Below are 14,362 nucleotides of genomic sequence, written 5' to 3'. Positions count from 1 at the left end.
AATCTGAAGATTAATTACAGGGGTATTGTTCTTGCCTTTTTCAAGACTCTGAAACTCCATTTTCCTTGGCAGGTGCGTCCCTTCACTTTAGGCCAACTGAAGGAATTGTTGGGCCGGACAGGAACTCTGGTGGAAGAGGCCTTCTGGATTGACAAGATCAAATCTCACTGCTTTGTAACGGTGAGGGGAGGAAGTTGATTCTCTGGGTCGTGGCATATATTTCCTTCTGTAACAATGTGGGCAGGTTTGAGGGCCTTGTGGCAAGTGGGAGGCATTGAGGCCTGTTGTGACCCTCTGCCTTCTCCCTTCCTCCACCAGTACTCAACAGTAGAGGAAGCAGTTGCCACCCGCACAGCTCTACATGGGGTCAAATGGCCTCAGTCCAATCCCAAATTCCTTTGTGCTGACTATGCTGAGCAAGATGAGGTGAGAAACCTAGGGAAAGGAAGGAGGGGAGGGGCAGGGGAGGCCATTATCTGCTAGAATCCAGCTGAGATCCTGGCCAAACCTGCAGTCACTGAGATTCCTTCTCCCTCTTCTCCCTACCCCCTTGGTTCCTTTAGTTGAACCATGGGACTCCAAAATCTATATGCCCTGGTACCTGGGCTCCTTCAGTGGGAGTGTTCTCCTGTCCATCCTGACTGTCCTTGTCCCTCCTCTACCCACAGCTGGATTATCACCGGGGCCTCTTGGTGGACCGTCCCTCTGAAACTAAGACAGAGGAGCAGGGGGTACCACGGCCCCTGCACCCCCCGCCCCCACCCCCAGCCCAGCCACCACAGCACCCCCGGGCAGAGCAGCGGGAGCAGGAGCGGGCGGTGCGGGAACAGTGGGCAGAGCGGGAACGGGAAATGGAGCGGCGGGAGCGAACTCGATCAGAGCGTGAATGGGATCGGGACAAAGTTCGAGAAGGGCCCCGCTCCCGATCACGGTCCCGTGACCGCCGCCGCAAGGAACGTGCGAAGTCTAAAGAAAAGAAGAGTGAGAAGAAAGGTACTTAGCTGTGGGGACACACATACCTGCTAGTAGGTGGGAAAGGGACCCAAATGGGATGGGATACAGGGTCTTCGGGCGTAAAGACTGACTCCTTTGCTTCCACCTCAGAAAAAGCTCAGGAGGAACCACCTGCCAAACTGCTGGACGACCTTTTCCGTAAGACCAAGGCAGCTCCCTGCATCTACTGGCTCCCACTGACTGACAGCCAGGTGAGTGCTCACCCTCCTGCTGCACTCAGAGCAGGGCCCAGGCTTGATGGCAGTGTAGGGGGCAAGTCATGTGACTACTGGAATGAGTAGGCCCAGGCATTGGCTTAGGACAGTAAGGGAAGAAACTTAGCATCACCGAAGGGCAGTCTTAAGAACCAGGTGACAGTATGCCACAGAGAGGCCAGACCCAAGAGTGCAAACAACACAAGACAGGAACTGGAGTTGTATATTTAGGCAGCTGGCTGTGCCAGCCATCCTTGGAAGTTGATTTCAGTTAGCTGAGAAGTCCATTTTATAAACTCAGCAGTTTCTCTTTCATTTCTCTACTTTTTTTTTTTTTTTTCAATTTTTATTAAGTAATCTCTACACCAAATGTGGGGCTCGAACTCATAATCCCAAAATCAAGAGTTGCATGCTCTTCCCGCTGAGCCAGCCAAGTTCCCCTGAGATTTTTTGCTTTTTAAAATTAAGTTTCTTTGTAATGGACCTTTTGGGAATTGGAGGTTGATGGACTCAGCTAAAGAGAAAAGTCGTTTGTTCACCTCTAGGTAGCTAGGGAAGTACCAGAGGTCAGGCTTGGATGGTGCCACTGCCTGTTGTGGGTATAAAAGGTGAACACATTTGTGTTGGGACCCTGAAGCAAAGACCAGTGTGATTGCTGACACTTCCCCCTCTTCCTGCTTAATTGCAAAGCTGGCAGTGATCCTGAGCTAGTGATCCTGAGTAGGGTCTGGGTACACAGAGACAAAGCAGGACTGGCATGAGTGGGGCTGAGATCCCTGTTCTCTGCCCTTGCTGCCTGCTGCAGATTGTTCAGAAGGAGGCAGAGCGGGCTGAACGGGCCAAGGAGCGGGAGAAGCGGCGGAAAGAGCAAGAAGAGGAAGAGCAAAAGGAGCGGGAGAAGGAAGCAGAACGGGAACGGACCCGACAGCTGGAGCGGGAGAAGCGGCGAGAGCACAGCCGAGAGAGGGACAGGGAAAGAGAGAGGGAAAGGGAGCGTGACAGGGGTGATCGAGATCGGGATAGGGAGAGGGACCGGGAGCGAGGCCGGGAGAGAGACCGCAGAGAAACCAAGCGCCACAGCAGGAGCCGGAGTCGGAGCACACCTGTGCGGGACCGGGGTGGGCGCCGCTAGCTGGGAACACACGAGGGAGAGCTGCAGGCATCAGCCCCTGGGGGGTTCAAGGCCACAGAGGGATAGGTACAATCTCCACCTCCCCAGAACCAGGGGTCTTTCACACCATTTACCCAGTGCTGAAGTATGGCTGCCACCTGTCCCCACATACCAAATGGAGCAGTGGCCATCTTTCCCCCCAAAGCCCCACCCCCATAACCTATCTCTTGGGAGTTAGCCCTCTCCTCCCTCTCATTTCCCATTGTTAAGTTTGAGAGGAAAGAGCTAGGTTAGGGAGGAAGGTGGTTGGCCCAGAGAGGTGGGGAGCAGCCAGGAGCCCCAAACCTCTCATTTTTCCTCCATCCTGCTCACCACCTCCTTTGGGTACTCACAGCCCCCTCTTGGGAACAGCCGGGGCCAGGACTGGGTCACCTATGAGCTGAATCAGCATCTCCTCCTGAGTCCCAGGGCCCCTGCAGTTCCCAGTCTCTTCTGTCCTGCAGCCCTTGCCTCCTGCCCACAGGTTCCACTTTATATCCACCTTTTCCTTTTCAATTTTTATTTTTATTTTTTTTATTATTAAATGATGTGGTCTATGGAAAATAATAAAAATCTGACTTAGTTTTAAATTGTGTGACTGGCTTTCCTTGGGCGGGGCCTGGCTGGGGGAGACTTGAAGAGGAAGGCTGAGGCGTGCGCTCGGCCGCTCCCGGGGCAGGCTGCTGCTTCCTGCAGCCCGGACTTCCCGCCCGCCGTGCGCGCCTTGGCCCTGCCCGCCTTGCCGCGGAGGGCCGGGGAAGAGCGCTGGGCAGAGGAGGGCCCCTTTGCAGTTTCCAGGCCGGCGGTGGAGGCAGTTGGTTGCCTGCTGCCACCTTGAAGGCGCCTTCCGCAGCGGCCGCCAGGGGGCGGCAGCCACTCGCTCAGTGGGCGCCTGTAAACGAGCTTCCCCAAAAGGCTCCACTCCCCGCCGCTGTCGTGCCTCGCTCCCTGACCTGCTCCCTGGGCCCAGCCCGCGGACTCCCCTGGACCCTGTGCCGGCCTTGGCCGCCCCGTCGGCCGGCTGTGCTGCCCCGCGCGGACTCCCCAAATGCCGCCGCCTTGCGGCCGGCCTCGCAGCAGCCCCGGAGGCGGCGCCGGAGCGGAGCGGAGCGGAGCGGAGCGGAGCGGAGCGGGAGCCGGGCCTCTCCGCAGCCGGCTCCCAAGTCCCGCCTCACCGCGCGCTCGCCCGTCGCCCCCTGCGGGGGGCGTGCGGGGGGCGTGCGGGGCCGCTCGGCGCTCCCGGCTGCACCCTCCCCGCAGCCAGCCCTTGGGAGACGCCTGGCGCCGGGGCCTGGACGTCCTCCCGCCCGAGTGCCCCGCCGGCCGCGGCGGGCCCGGCCGGGGGGGCGCCGCATCTGTATGCGCCGGGCGGCCCGGCAGCGCCGCCCCCGCCCCCGCCCCCGCCGCGCGGGCCCGGGCTGGCCGGGGAGGGTCGGAGGCTGGGCTCTCTCCCGCGCGCCGCGGAGCCGCCTCGCTCCTCCGCAGGCGGAGCCTCCTTCCCCCGCCCCCTCCGTCTCGCTCCCTTGTTCTCGCCGGGGCCGCTCAGACCTGCAGCGGAGCCGCGGCGCCCGCTCGGATCCGCTCGGGGCTGCGCCCCCGGGACCGGCGGCGGGGGCGGGGGGAAGCTCCCCGCCGGCCTGGGCTCCACAGCGCTGCCAGGTAAGGGCGCCGGCCCCGGGGTCGGGGGCCCGCCGAGGGGCAGCAGGGGGCCCGCAGGCTGCGGGTGTCCTCGGAGCGGTGCGCTCCGCGGCGGGGAGCCCGCTGCCGGCCCCTCTCCCGCGCTCTCGTTCCCTTCTTCCCTCGCACCTCTCCCTCCTTTCCCCATTTTCCTCCCCGCCAGTTCGCCTCTCCTCTGCCCCTTCCGTCTCCCTGTCGCCCTGTCTTTCTCCACCTCCTCTTCCCCTTTGCCGTCTCCTTCCCCTACCTTTCCTTTCCCGTCTTCTCTTTGCCTTTTCCCGCTCTCCCTTCCTTCCCGTCCCTCCGCTCTCCCTCCTCCCCGTTCTGCTATCCTGTTTCCCACTCCTCCAGCCCTTCCCTTCTCCTCCTTCTCCTCGTCCCGCCTCCCGCTCCGTCCCCGGCTTCCCTCGGGCTTCCCCTCTTCTCCCCCCGGAGGGCAAGGACTGGCAGGTGTGTGTCTGCTCCAGGGAAGGAGGGGCGGCAGCACAGCTGCCTGAGGGGTCCCCCCGGGGGAGAGGGTGGACACCGCGGTGGGAAGGGTCCTCTCCCCAGCCGCCTTCCCGCAGCCCCTCCTGGCTTGCCTCCTCTCCCAGATTGAAGTTCCCGAGGCCTGCTCTGACCCCCGGAGCCCAGCGCTGCCCCCGCCAGCCCATCACAGGCAGGAAGCCCTCCCACCCCCGCACCCCCAAGCCTGTTACCTGTGACTCTCTGCCTGTCAGACCCCGGGCTGCCTCCTGGGGTCCCTTTCCTTGTGTCTCCTGCTGCCATTCTGTCTCAGTCTGTGCTGGACGGTGCCTGAGCCTGGGTCTCACGTCAGTAACAGGGAGTCTGGAGTCTGCTCTCCCCTCCCAGCCTCCTGGCCCTGCCACCCCCCCCCACTCTACCCCCTCTTCTTTAGGCTCCTGCCCCCTCACCCCACTCTGCCTCCTGAACCCAATCCCCCTTCAAGGACTTCAGCTGGCAGGGTGGGCTGGGGCCAGCACCCGGAGAGGTGGGGTTCCCTGTGGAGGAGGGACTTTCGCTGGCTCTCCACCCTGTCTTAAGCTGCACTCCTTATCATAGCTCAGCCTGACCCCAGACACCCTGAGACCACACCTCCTCGAGTCCCAGCCCCTGGATCTTCAGCCCTTTTCCTGGGAGTCCCCAACTCCTCCAGCCCCCCAGCTGGCTGCTTACCCAGCCTGGGAGAACAGGGGCCGGATCTGGGGTTCCATACCCTCTCGGCATCCCACCTTCCTGTTTTCTTCCCCAGCTTCTCTGCTCAGAGTTGACTGGCTAGAGATTTATCAGCTTGTAGGGCTGGAGGTGAATATAGGCAGAGCCTGGGTGGAGGGGGGGGATCAGATTGTGTGCTCTGTCTCAGTCTGGGCTCCAGGCAGTGGGGTGTCTGGTTCCCTGGAGGGCTGATCTTCAGCATCTAATTTGGGTTGGGGGTGGGGAGAGTCAAGGGCTTCCTTGACCCTGAACAGCTACCTGCCCTACAGGTGTGGATCCATGGGATAGCCCCAGCACCTCCACCCTTCTACCCCGGCCGGCTCATGCCTCAGTACCCAGACACAGTGAACAGAGCCCTGGCTGGAGCCCAAACATGTGGGGCCTGGTGAGGCTCCTGCTGGCCTGGCTGGGTGGCTGGGGCTGCATGGGGCGCTTGGCCGCCCCAGCCCAGGCCTGGGCAGGGTCCCGCGGGGGCCCAGGACCAGTGCTGCTGCGGAACCGGAGGAGCTGGGTGTGGAACCAGTTCTTTGTCATTGAGGAATATGCCGGTCCAGAGCCCGTCCTCATTGGTAAGGTAAGGACCAGCCCTTCCCGAGTCTGCCCTGACTCTCTAGGCCCTTAGGCCCTGCCCTGCAACTTCACCACTTCTTCAATGACCTTGGGTCCCTCAGGAGTCCCAACGCTCCACCAGTCCTAGACTTAGACTCTTCACCCTTCCTGTCCCTGTGCCTGGAACCTGCTGCCATTTTTCCCTGACCCCTACAGCTGCACTCGGATGTGGACAGGGGCGAGGGCCGCACCAAGTACCTGCTGACCGGGGAGGGGGCAGGCACTGTATTTGTGATTGATGAGGCCACAGGCAATATCCATGTCACCAAGAGCCTGGACCGGGAGGAGAAGGCACAGTACGTTCTGCTTGCCCAAGCCGTGGACCGAGCCTCAAACCGGCCTCTGGAGCCCCCGTCAGAGTTCATCATCAAGGTGCAAGACATTAATGACAATCCACCTATCTTTCCCCTCGGGCCCTACCATGCCACGGTGCCCGAGATGTCCAATGTCGGTGAGTACCCCAACTCTGACCGTCCCAGGCCCCATCTCCCAGAGCACCCTCACCTCTCCTCCCCGCATTGCTCTCGTGTCTGGGTCCCCCTCATGTGCTGTTCTTTCCCACCTGGCCCTGCCCCTGCTGAGTGGGGTGCCGGGATCCTCCACAGGGACATCAGTGATCCAGGTGACTGCTCACGATGCCGATGACCCCAGCTACGGGAACAGCGCCAAGCTGGTGTACACCGTGCTGGATGGACTGCCCTTCTTCTCTGTGGACCCCCAGACGGGTAAGGAGAGAGCTCGGAGCCGGGTGGGGCAGCCATGCGGGCAGGTGGCCCCTGATGCGTTGTGTCTCCCCAGGAGTGGTGCGCACTGCTGTCCCCAACATGGACCGGGAGACCCAGGAGGAGTTCTTGGTGGTGATTCAGGCCAAGGACATGGGCGGCCACATGGGGGGGCTGTCGGGCAGCACTACAGTGACAGTCACCCTCAGCGACGTCAACGACAACCCCCCCAAGTTCCCTCAGAGTAAGGGGCCAGGGATGCTTGGGGAGCCATCCTTTGACCACCCCACCCCCTGCATCTTCGGGAGAAGCCCTCCCCCCAGCCAGACCCCAGGATATGGAAGTGCTGGGGACCTAACAATGTCTCCTGTCATTCCCCTCCCCCCGCGCCCCGTCAAGGCCTCTACCAGTTCTCTGTGGTGGAGACGGCGGGGCCAGGCACCCTGGTGGGCCGGCTGCGGGCCCAGGACCCAGACCTGGGGGACAATGCCCTCATGGCATATAGCATCCTGGACGGAGAGGGGTCTGAAGCCTTCAGCATCAGCACAGACTCCCAGGGTCGAGATGGGCTCCTCGCTGTCCGCAAGGTTAGCCCCCTGCCCCCTGACACTTGCACACGCGTGCTCGTACCTGCCTCCTGCCCCACGAGGCACACTCCTGACCGGTCTAGAACAGACTCAGGACCACTGCATTGGAGATTAGAGATCATGGTCATCTCGTCCTCTTTCAGATGAGGGACTGGGGCCCAGCAAGGGGGAGAGACTGGTCCAGGACTTCAAATGTAGCCAGGCTCTGATGGAGCTGGGGACAGACCTAGTGTCACAGACTAAGTAATCTGCCTCCCCCTGACCACCACGGCCACTGGCCCTCAGTGCCCACCTCTCCTCTCAGGTGGGCTGAGCACTGGATGCATGGGGAGGGGACCTCTCACCTTCCAGGCTTTCCATGTGCCTCAGTCCCTCCCACTCCCTGCCCCTTAGCCCCTAGACTTCGAGACCCGTCGCTCCTATTCCTTCCGTGTGGAGGCCACCAACACCCTCATCGACCCAGCCTACCTGCGGCGAGGGCCCTTCAAGGATGTGGCCTCGGTGCGTGTGGCTGTGCAGGACGCCCCAGAGCCACCTGCCTTCACCCAGGCTGCCTATCACCTGGCAGTGCCTGAGAACAAAGCTCCTGGGACGCTGGTAGGCCAGGTCTCAGCGGCCGATCTGGATTCCCCAGCCAGCCCAATCAGGTGAGCTGGGGTGTGGGCCAGGGAAGGGCCAAGGGCCGGGCCTCAGGGAAGGAAAAAGGATGGGCCCCCTTCACTGAAAATCCCACTCACCTCCTGGCAGAGGTCTCCCTCCCTGCAGGGCTGGGGGGCTGGGCAAAGGCCTGAAGGACCCTCCTCCCATCACCCAATTCCACCCATCCCTCTGGGAAGATGGCCGTGGTGCCTCCCAGTGGCAGGGCAAGCAGATTGCAAGCTCATCTGATGATGCTGTTGCTGGGTGCCTGGATGGCTGCCACTCTTGGTCACTCCCTCAGCCCTGCACATTTCACCCACTTGATCACATTCAGTTCTCACAACAGCCCTGTGAGGTAGGCACGCTCATCCCCAGTTGTTTTAGAGGCCCATCCCTGAGAGGTTAAGTTCTTTGCCCAAGGTCACATGGTCAGTAAGCAGCAGAGCTGGGACCAGAATCCAGATTTGTCTGCCTTGAGTGGAGCCCACTCTTCCCACCTTTCGGCTTCCCTGTCACAGGAATGAGGCAGGTGCTGGTGTCATTCCCATTTCGTAGTTAAGTAAACAGGGGTTAAACCACTCACCCCAGGTCACACAGCTGGCCTAAGGCAGAGCAAGACTGGGGTCCCTGGGTCCCCAGAACAGAGCCCAGAAGTCAAAAAGACAGGCTGTTTATCCTCCCTTCCACCTCTTTCTGTCTCTCCCCCACCATGAAACCCAGTCCCCCCGAGTCTTAAGACAGGCGTTTAATGTTGGTGACTCCTCCAAGTGGTTTGTCTTTTAAGGGGACCCTAATGTGAATTATGGCCCTGGGTACCCGGGGCAGGCTAAACCCAAAGAGTTCAGGCTCTCCGCCCAGAAGAGCCAAGAGGCCCTGCAAGGTGAACAGAAGGGAGGGAGGAGTAGCAGGAAGCTTTGGCCCTGCCCCCAGATCAGCCCCCAGCTCCGCTCCATCTTCCCCAGATACTCCATCCTCCCCCACTCGGACCCAGAGCGCTGCTTCTCTATCGAGCCGGAAGCCGGCACGCTCCGCACGGTGGTGCCCCTGGACCGCGAGGCTCGAGTCTGGCACAACCTCACAGTGTTGGCCACAGAGCTCGGTGAGGAGCCCTGGGCCCCCTGGAGAGGGAGGAGGCCACAGTCACCTGGCAGAGGAGCTGTCCCTGAGCCGGCAGGGGGGAGGCGGTCACTGCCACCATGCCTCACCAGGGCACAGCACTGGGTTCCCAGCCTGGATCATTACCACCAGGCAGGCCTCCCAGTCTCTGAGGCCGGGCTGGCCTGGGCACGAAGGATCTGCCTACACATTCCCTTGACTTGAAATTCACTCCCATACCTGACTTGCCCCATCTGGAAATAGACCTAACCTCAAATAGCTCCTAACCCCTAGGAAACCCCAGGCTGCACCCTGGCAGACCCTGCCCTGCCCTGCCCACTGGCCGCTTCAGGCTGAAGCCAGGAGCCCTGGCAGGGCTGGGCCCCTCCTCTGGAGGCTGACTGGGGGGGCTCCAGCAGCCCCTCCCAGGGAAGCCATGCAGAGAGCCCTCAAGGTAGAAGAGAGGGGCCAGCTCCTTCCCCTGTCAGCTACCAGTCACCAGCAGCTTGGTTTGGCTGCCTCTGGGTGGCCACGGCCCATGGAGGCAGGGAGACCTTCATCCCCTCTGTGAACCTACCCTTATCAGTCCTGCTCACGCCCCAGGGTCTCCTACCATTACTGCCCGTGTCCCGTCTACGAGGACTGTCATTGTGTGCATAGATGTCTGTGTGTGTCACTGAAGAGCCGTATGTATGTATGTGCACATGCAAGTGTGAAATTCCATGTTTGTGAAAATACACATACACACGTACGTGTGTCTCAACTGAGTAGAGTATTTGTGCTTACATGTAATTAGCTGTATGTGATGACAGGTACTCGTAGCTGTTGTATATATTGTTTTGTGTATGTCAGTGTGCGTGGACAGAGTATTTATTGCTTATTGTGTACCGGGTACTGTTCTGAGTGCCAAATGTGGACTAAGTAACGTAATCACCACCACAACTTTATGAGGAAGGCATGTTTATGTCCCCATTTGAAAACAAGGAAACTCAGGCAAAGTGAAGTCAACTAACTTCCCAAGGTCACGCCAACGTTAAGGGGCAGAGCCACCAGATCCTGAGAGGCTGCAGAGTCACAGCCCTTATCTCCTCCACCACCTTGCCTCTCATGTGTAGAATTTTAAGTGGACGGGTTTCTGTTTATGTCCATGTGGCTGTGCGTGACATGGCGTTGCATGCATGTCCGTGCTGTGAATGTCCCTGTGTGTGTATATAGTGTGTTTGTAGTTGCCTGGGTATACATAGCCCACCATCTACATGCATGCGTGCTTGTGTGTGTGTGTGTTTCCCTCCTTGCCTTCTCACCGTCCCACCAATCCTGCACTCCAGCAAACCTGATATCAACTAGCGGGCCCTGGGCCCTTCCTGCGGAAAGGAAGGGAGCCCCGAAGCCCTTGCTGGGGGGCCCACCCAGCCGCCTTTGCCCGGGCTGGGTCCCCAGCCCCTCCCCCAGGGCCAGCCAGCTCTCTCCCCACCTGGGAGAAGACTAACAAACCTGGGAGGTTCAGCCAGGAGAGGTGAGCAGTAGGGTGGGCAGGGATACCTGTTTTCCATTCTTTCTTGGGTGGCATTGGCAGTGAGGAGCAAGTCAGGGTAATGATGGGGAGCCACCTAATGAAGGGTTGTGGGAAAAAGGGGGCCTGTTTATGGCGGTGGCACCCAGGCTGGCCTGGCTCCCAAGGCCGACTCTTAGTCCTACTCATTGCTATACCAGAGCCTCCCAGACCTCTGATGGAGCATGTGTGTGTGTGTGTCTGTCTGTGTCTGTGTCTGTCTGTCTGTCCCACTAGTGCTGTGTATGAAAATGTGTTGTCTTGACTCTGGAGTGACACTGAATGCACTGGGTATCTCGAACATCCACTTCATATATGTTGTATTTGTTTTAAATGCTGAGTATACATCGAATCTATGGTATGAATGTGTTTATTTCAGGCCTACTGTCCGTGTGCCTCCTGTATGGCACCTTCTGTCTACCTTTCATTTACGAGGCATGTGCCCTGCATGTGGGTTACTATATATGTATCTCATGGGTGCTTCATGCCTGTTGAATGTATGTTCCACACTGCATACATCTCAGCTCTTATGTGAATGTTGCATGCTCTTGGTGGTGTTCCATTCATTGCACAACACTGTTGCTTGCATATTGCATGCATATACCATGTGTTGCATGTACATGCTGTGTGCCACATGTGGCACCCCTGCACATGCACCATGTGTGTTGTGTGTAAACTCTGTGTGAGGGGGGTGCATGTGTTCATGTTCTGGCTTCAGACAGCTCCACACAGGTCTCCCGTGTGCAAGTGGCCATCCAGATCCTGGATGAGAATGACAACGCTCCCCAGCTGGCTGAGCCCTATGACACCTTCGTATGTGATTCTGCAGCCCCTGGCCAGGTGAGCTGCTGAGGCAGAAGGCTTGGCTTAAGACCTCCAGCTGCCCACTCCATACAAGGCCTCTCTTCTTCCTCCCAGCTGATTCAGATCATCCGGGCCCTGGACAGAGATGAAGTGGGCAACAGTAGCCGAGTCTCCCTTCAGGGTCCTCTGGGCCCCGATGCCAACTTCACTGTCCGCGACAACCAAGGTGGGTAGCCTCCTACAACTGTGCCCTTGCCCACCTCCCTGCTCTTCTCCTCCCCTACCACGCTCTGGCCCAACCTGCCTAACCCCTTCCCACACATCTGGGCTCCCTCCACCTAACAGAAGGCAGAAGTGGATTTGCACACATTTACTCTTTGCACACCTTCCCCATTGGAAGCTGTCTCCCTAGGCTACACCCACCCTCCTGGGAAGGTGTCTCACAAGGGGGCCCTCTTCCACATACCTTCCCTCTCCCACAGATGGCTCCGCCAGCCTGCTGCTGCCCTCTCGCCCTGCTCCACCCCGCCAGGCACCCTATCTGATTCCCATAGAACTGTGGGACTGGGGGCAGCCGGCCCTGAGCAGCACTGCCACAGTGACTATCAGCGTGTGCCGCTGCCGACCCGATGGCTCTGTGGCCTCCTGCCGGCCCGAGGCTCAGCTCTCACCCACAGGGCTCAGCACTGGGGCCCTGCTTGCCATCATCACCTGCGTGGGCACCCTGCTTGGTAAGTCAGGCCACCTTAGGACATAGATTGGGGTCCAAGCCTGTAGGGGATGTAGAGAGGAGCCAGGCCCCCGGAAATGGGGAAATCCACCCTAGGGTTTAAAGGATTTTCCCACTGCCTCGTGTGTCTAAGAGAAAAATTCTAGCCTCACTTCCCTGACATTACCAATCGGCAATGACAGTAACAAGCCATAAAAAGTGTTTATTGAAGCCTGACTCGGGACCTTGTGTGATGCCCAGCACCCCGCTTGTGCTATTTCATTTCATCCTTTCAAGAGCCCTGAGGGAGACTCTTTCCGTGTTTTCCACACAAGCTCTCTAAGGGGCAGAGAGGTTCAGAGAAGCGAAGCCACGGCCCACAGTCACACGGGGAGTCCGGGGTGCAGTCAGGACTCAGACGAGGGTTTACCAGATGTCAAAGCCGGGTCTCACCACCCTTAGGCCTCCCTGTGTCCTCTGTCTTCAACCTGCTCTACCTGAGAGCAGGATGGAAGGGAAGGAAGCAGGCCGCCCCGCCCCTGGCCCCGTGGGCTCAGAGGCCTATGTGCACCCTCCTCCCCCCCCCCCCCCAGCCCTGGTAGTGCTCTTTGCGGCCCTGCGGAGGCAGAAGCAGGAGGCACTGATGGTGCTGGAGGAGGAGGACGTCCGCGAGAACATCATCACCTATGACGACGAGGGCGGTGGCGAGGAGGACACGGAAGCCTTCGACATCAGCGCCCTGCAGAACCCCGACGGGGCGGCCCCGCCGAACCCCGGGCCACCAGCACGCCGCGACGTCCTGCCCCGGGCCCGGGCACCCCGCCAGCCCAGGCCCCCCGGGCCCGCCGACGTGGCCCAGCTCCTGGCACTGAGGCTCCGTGAAGCGGACGACGACCCCAGCGTGCCACCCTACGACTCGGTGCAGGTGTACGGCTACGAGGGCCGCGGCTCCTCCTGCGGCTCCCTCAGCTCCCTGGGCTCCTGCAGCGAGGCCGGGGGCGCCCTGGGCCCTGCTGAACCGCTGGACGACTGGGGGCCCCTCTTCCGCACCCTGGCCGAGCTGTACGGGGCCAAGGAGCCCCCGGCCCCCTGAGACCCGCCCCGGCCCTGCCTGCTGCGTGGTGGGGCAGCCCGCACAGGCCCTCTGAGTGAGCCCCCGGTCCACCCCAGGGCCCAGGCAGGCGGCAGCAGCCCGCGGGAGAGCCCCCCAGGCCTCCTCTGGCCTGTGTCCCTCCTCCCAGCTTCCCCAGGGCAACCTCCTTCTTACCTCCCTCCTCCTGAGTGGTCTGTTTGTCTCCCTCCAGGATCTGTCTCTCTCTGTAGCACTCTCCTGTCTAGGTCTGGATTGTGTGGCTCGACTCTGAATCTCTCCGTTCTTTCACTGTGATTCCACTCTCTCCGTGACTCTGTGTTCGTCTGCCGGATTCTAAATCTCTCACACACCTTCTCTCTGTCTCCCTTGCCCACACACATGCTCTGTGTCTGTCTTCTGCCCACATCTGCCTGCATTCTCTCCGGGTCCCTATGACTGGCTTTTTCAGTTTTTTTCTGTTGTCCATCCCAAAAGCAAGAGAAACTTCCAGCCACTGCTGCCCACCCTCCTGCGGGGGGATGTTCGGCCCCAGGTCAGTGCCTCTAGATGATGAGAGGGGAAAGAAGAGGGTGCAGGCACAGGGATGGCCTAAAGCCCTCCTCCACTCACAACCTCCCACCCTCGGCTCTCCTGTCTTTCCAGACCTGCCCGCATGGTTCCATCCATCACTCATGGCCTCATCCTGGCTCCACTGGCCTCCAGCAGAGAGAGGATGCCAGCCCACCTCCCAGGGCCAGAGCTCCAGCCCCCCACATGGCCGCCTCCCTGGAGCTCTGCCCGGCTGTTGGCCTGCCCTGGGCATCCCAGCTCTGGGCATTGTCTTGTGTGCTTCCCAGGCCCCAGGGGGAGGGGTAGGAAAGGAAAGGGGGAGGCAGCTGGGGAAGGGGAAAAAAGGGAGGAAGGGGAGGGGCCTCCATCTCTAATTTCATAATAAACAAACACTTTATTTTCTAAAGCTGGAGCCCTCTTTCCAGTTCTGCATGCAGGTTTCTGTACAGAGCTTCACCGGAGCTTCACTGTGCTGAAGGGCGGGAGGAGAGGCCCAACCCAACCCCTCTGGCTCCCTTCTTCTTAGAGGGGCAGTCCATTCATGTCCCTCTCCATTCAGGGAGTTGTTGGTACCCCCACTGCCAACTCTCCTATCCCTTACTGATCTCAAAATCAATAGGGGACTGGGGAAGCTAGCTATCCAGGGGGCAAGGGGCCCAATCAAAGTCAGCTGGGGTGGGAGCTGAGCAGAGGGCCATCATTTCTCAGTGTACACTCCCTGAGCAGAGGAGGGAGGTCCTAACTCCAGGCAGG

At 60.0% G+C, this 14,362-nt stretch overlaps 2 protein-coding genes across 13 annotated transcripts in view; both read left to right on the top strand.

Moving 5' to 3' along the window:
* ACIN1 (apoptotic chromatin condensation inducer 1) overlaps positions 1-2,948 on the top strand; it is a 34,593-nt gene extending 31,645 nt beyond the window's left edge. For 8 of the 9 annotated variants that reach the window (XM_077908614.1, XM_077908613.1, XM_077908611.1 and 5 more), the window contains 5 exons: positions 73-180; positions 319-426; positions 669-993; positions 1,105-1,205; positions 2,014-2,948. In XM_077908614.1, coding sequence (XP_077764740.1) covers positions 73-180; positions 319-426; positions 669-993; positions 1,105-1,205; positions 2,014-2,340 — 969 coding nt within the window. In that variant the 3' untranslated portion in view covers positions 2,341-2,948. The remainder of the gene's footprint in view (positions 1-72; positions 181-318; positions 427-668; positions 994-1,104; positions 1,206-2,013) is intronic. The other variant, XM_077908617.1, reaches the window with a different exon arrangement.
* A 912-nt stretch (positions 2,949-3,860) lies between these two features.
* Positions 3,861-13,941, top strand: CDH24 (cadherin 24). 4 transcript variants are annotated; one of them, XM_077908606.1, is made up of 14 exons: positions 3,880-4,017; positions 4,629-4,693; positions 5,520-5,824; positions 6,016-6,310; positions 6,465-6,584; positions 6,658-6,825; positions 6,981-7,168; positions 7,562-7,815; positions 8,770-8,906; positions 11,173-11,294; positions 11,373-11,484; positions 11,741-11,989; positions 12,561-13,592; positions 13,703-13,941. In XM_077908606.1, the coding sequence occupies exons 3-13, from the start codon at positions 5,624-5,626 to the stop codon at positions 13,058-13,060; spliced, it is 2,346 nt and encodes a 781-aa protein (XP_077764732.1). In that variant the 5' UTR covers positions 3,880-4,017; positions 4,629-4,693; positions 5,520-5,623; the 3' UTR covers positions 13,061-13,592; positions 13,703-13,941. The 4 variants fall into 4 exon arrangements, with proteins under 4 accessions (XP_077764734.1, XP_077764731.1, XP_077764732.1 ...); XM_077908608.1 differs by lacking the exon at positions 4,629-4,693 and having other exon boundaries at positions 3,861-4,017; positions 6,130-6,310; XM_077908605.1 differs by lacking the exon at positions 4,629-4,693 and having other exon boundaries at positions 3,861-4,017.
* The last annotated feature ends 421 nt before the right edge of the window (positions 13,942-14,362 follow it).

This window comes from Canis aureus, chromosome 9 (assembly GCF_053574225.1).
Source record: "Canis aureus isolate CA01 chromosome 9, VMU_Caureus_v.1.0, whole genome shotgun sequence".
In the NCBI taxonomy this organism is placed as follows: Eukaryota; Metazoa; Chordata; class Mammalia; order Carnivora; family Canidae; genus Canis; species Canis aureus.
Note: the sequence above shows the minus strand (reverse complement) of the source record. Positions and strands in the feature narration are given on the sequence as shown.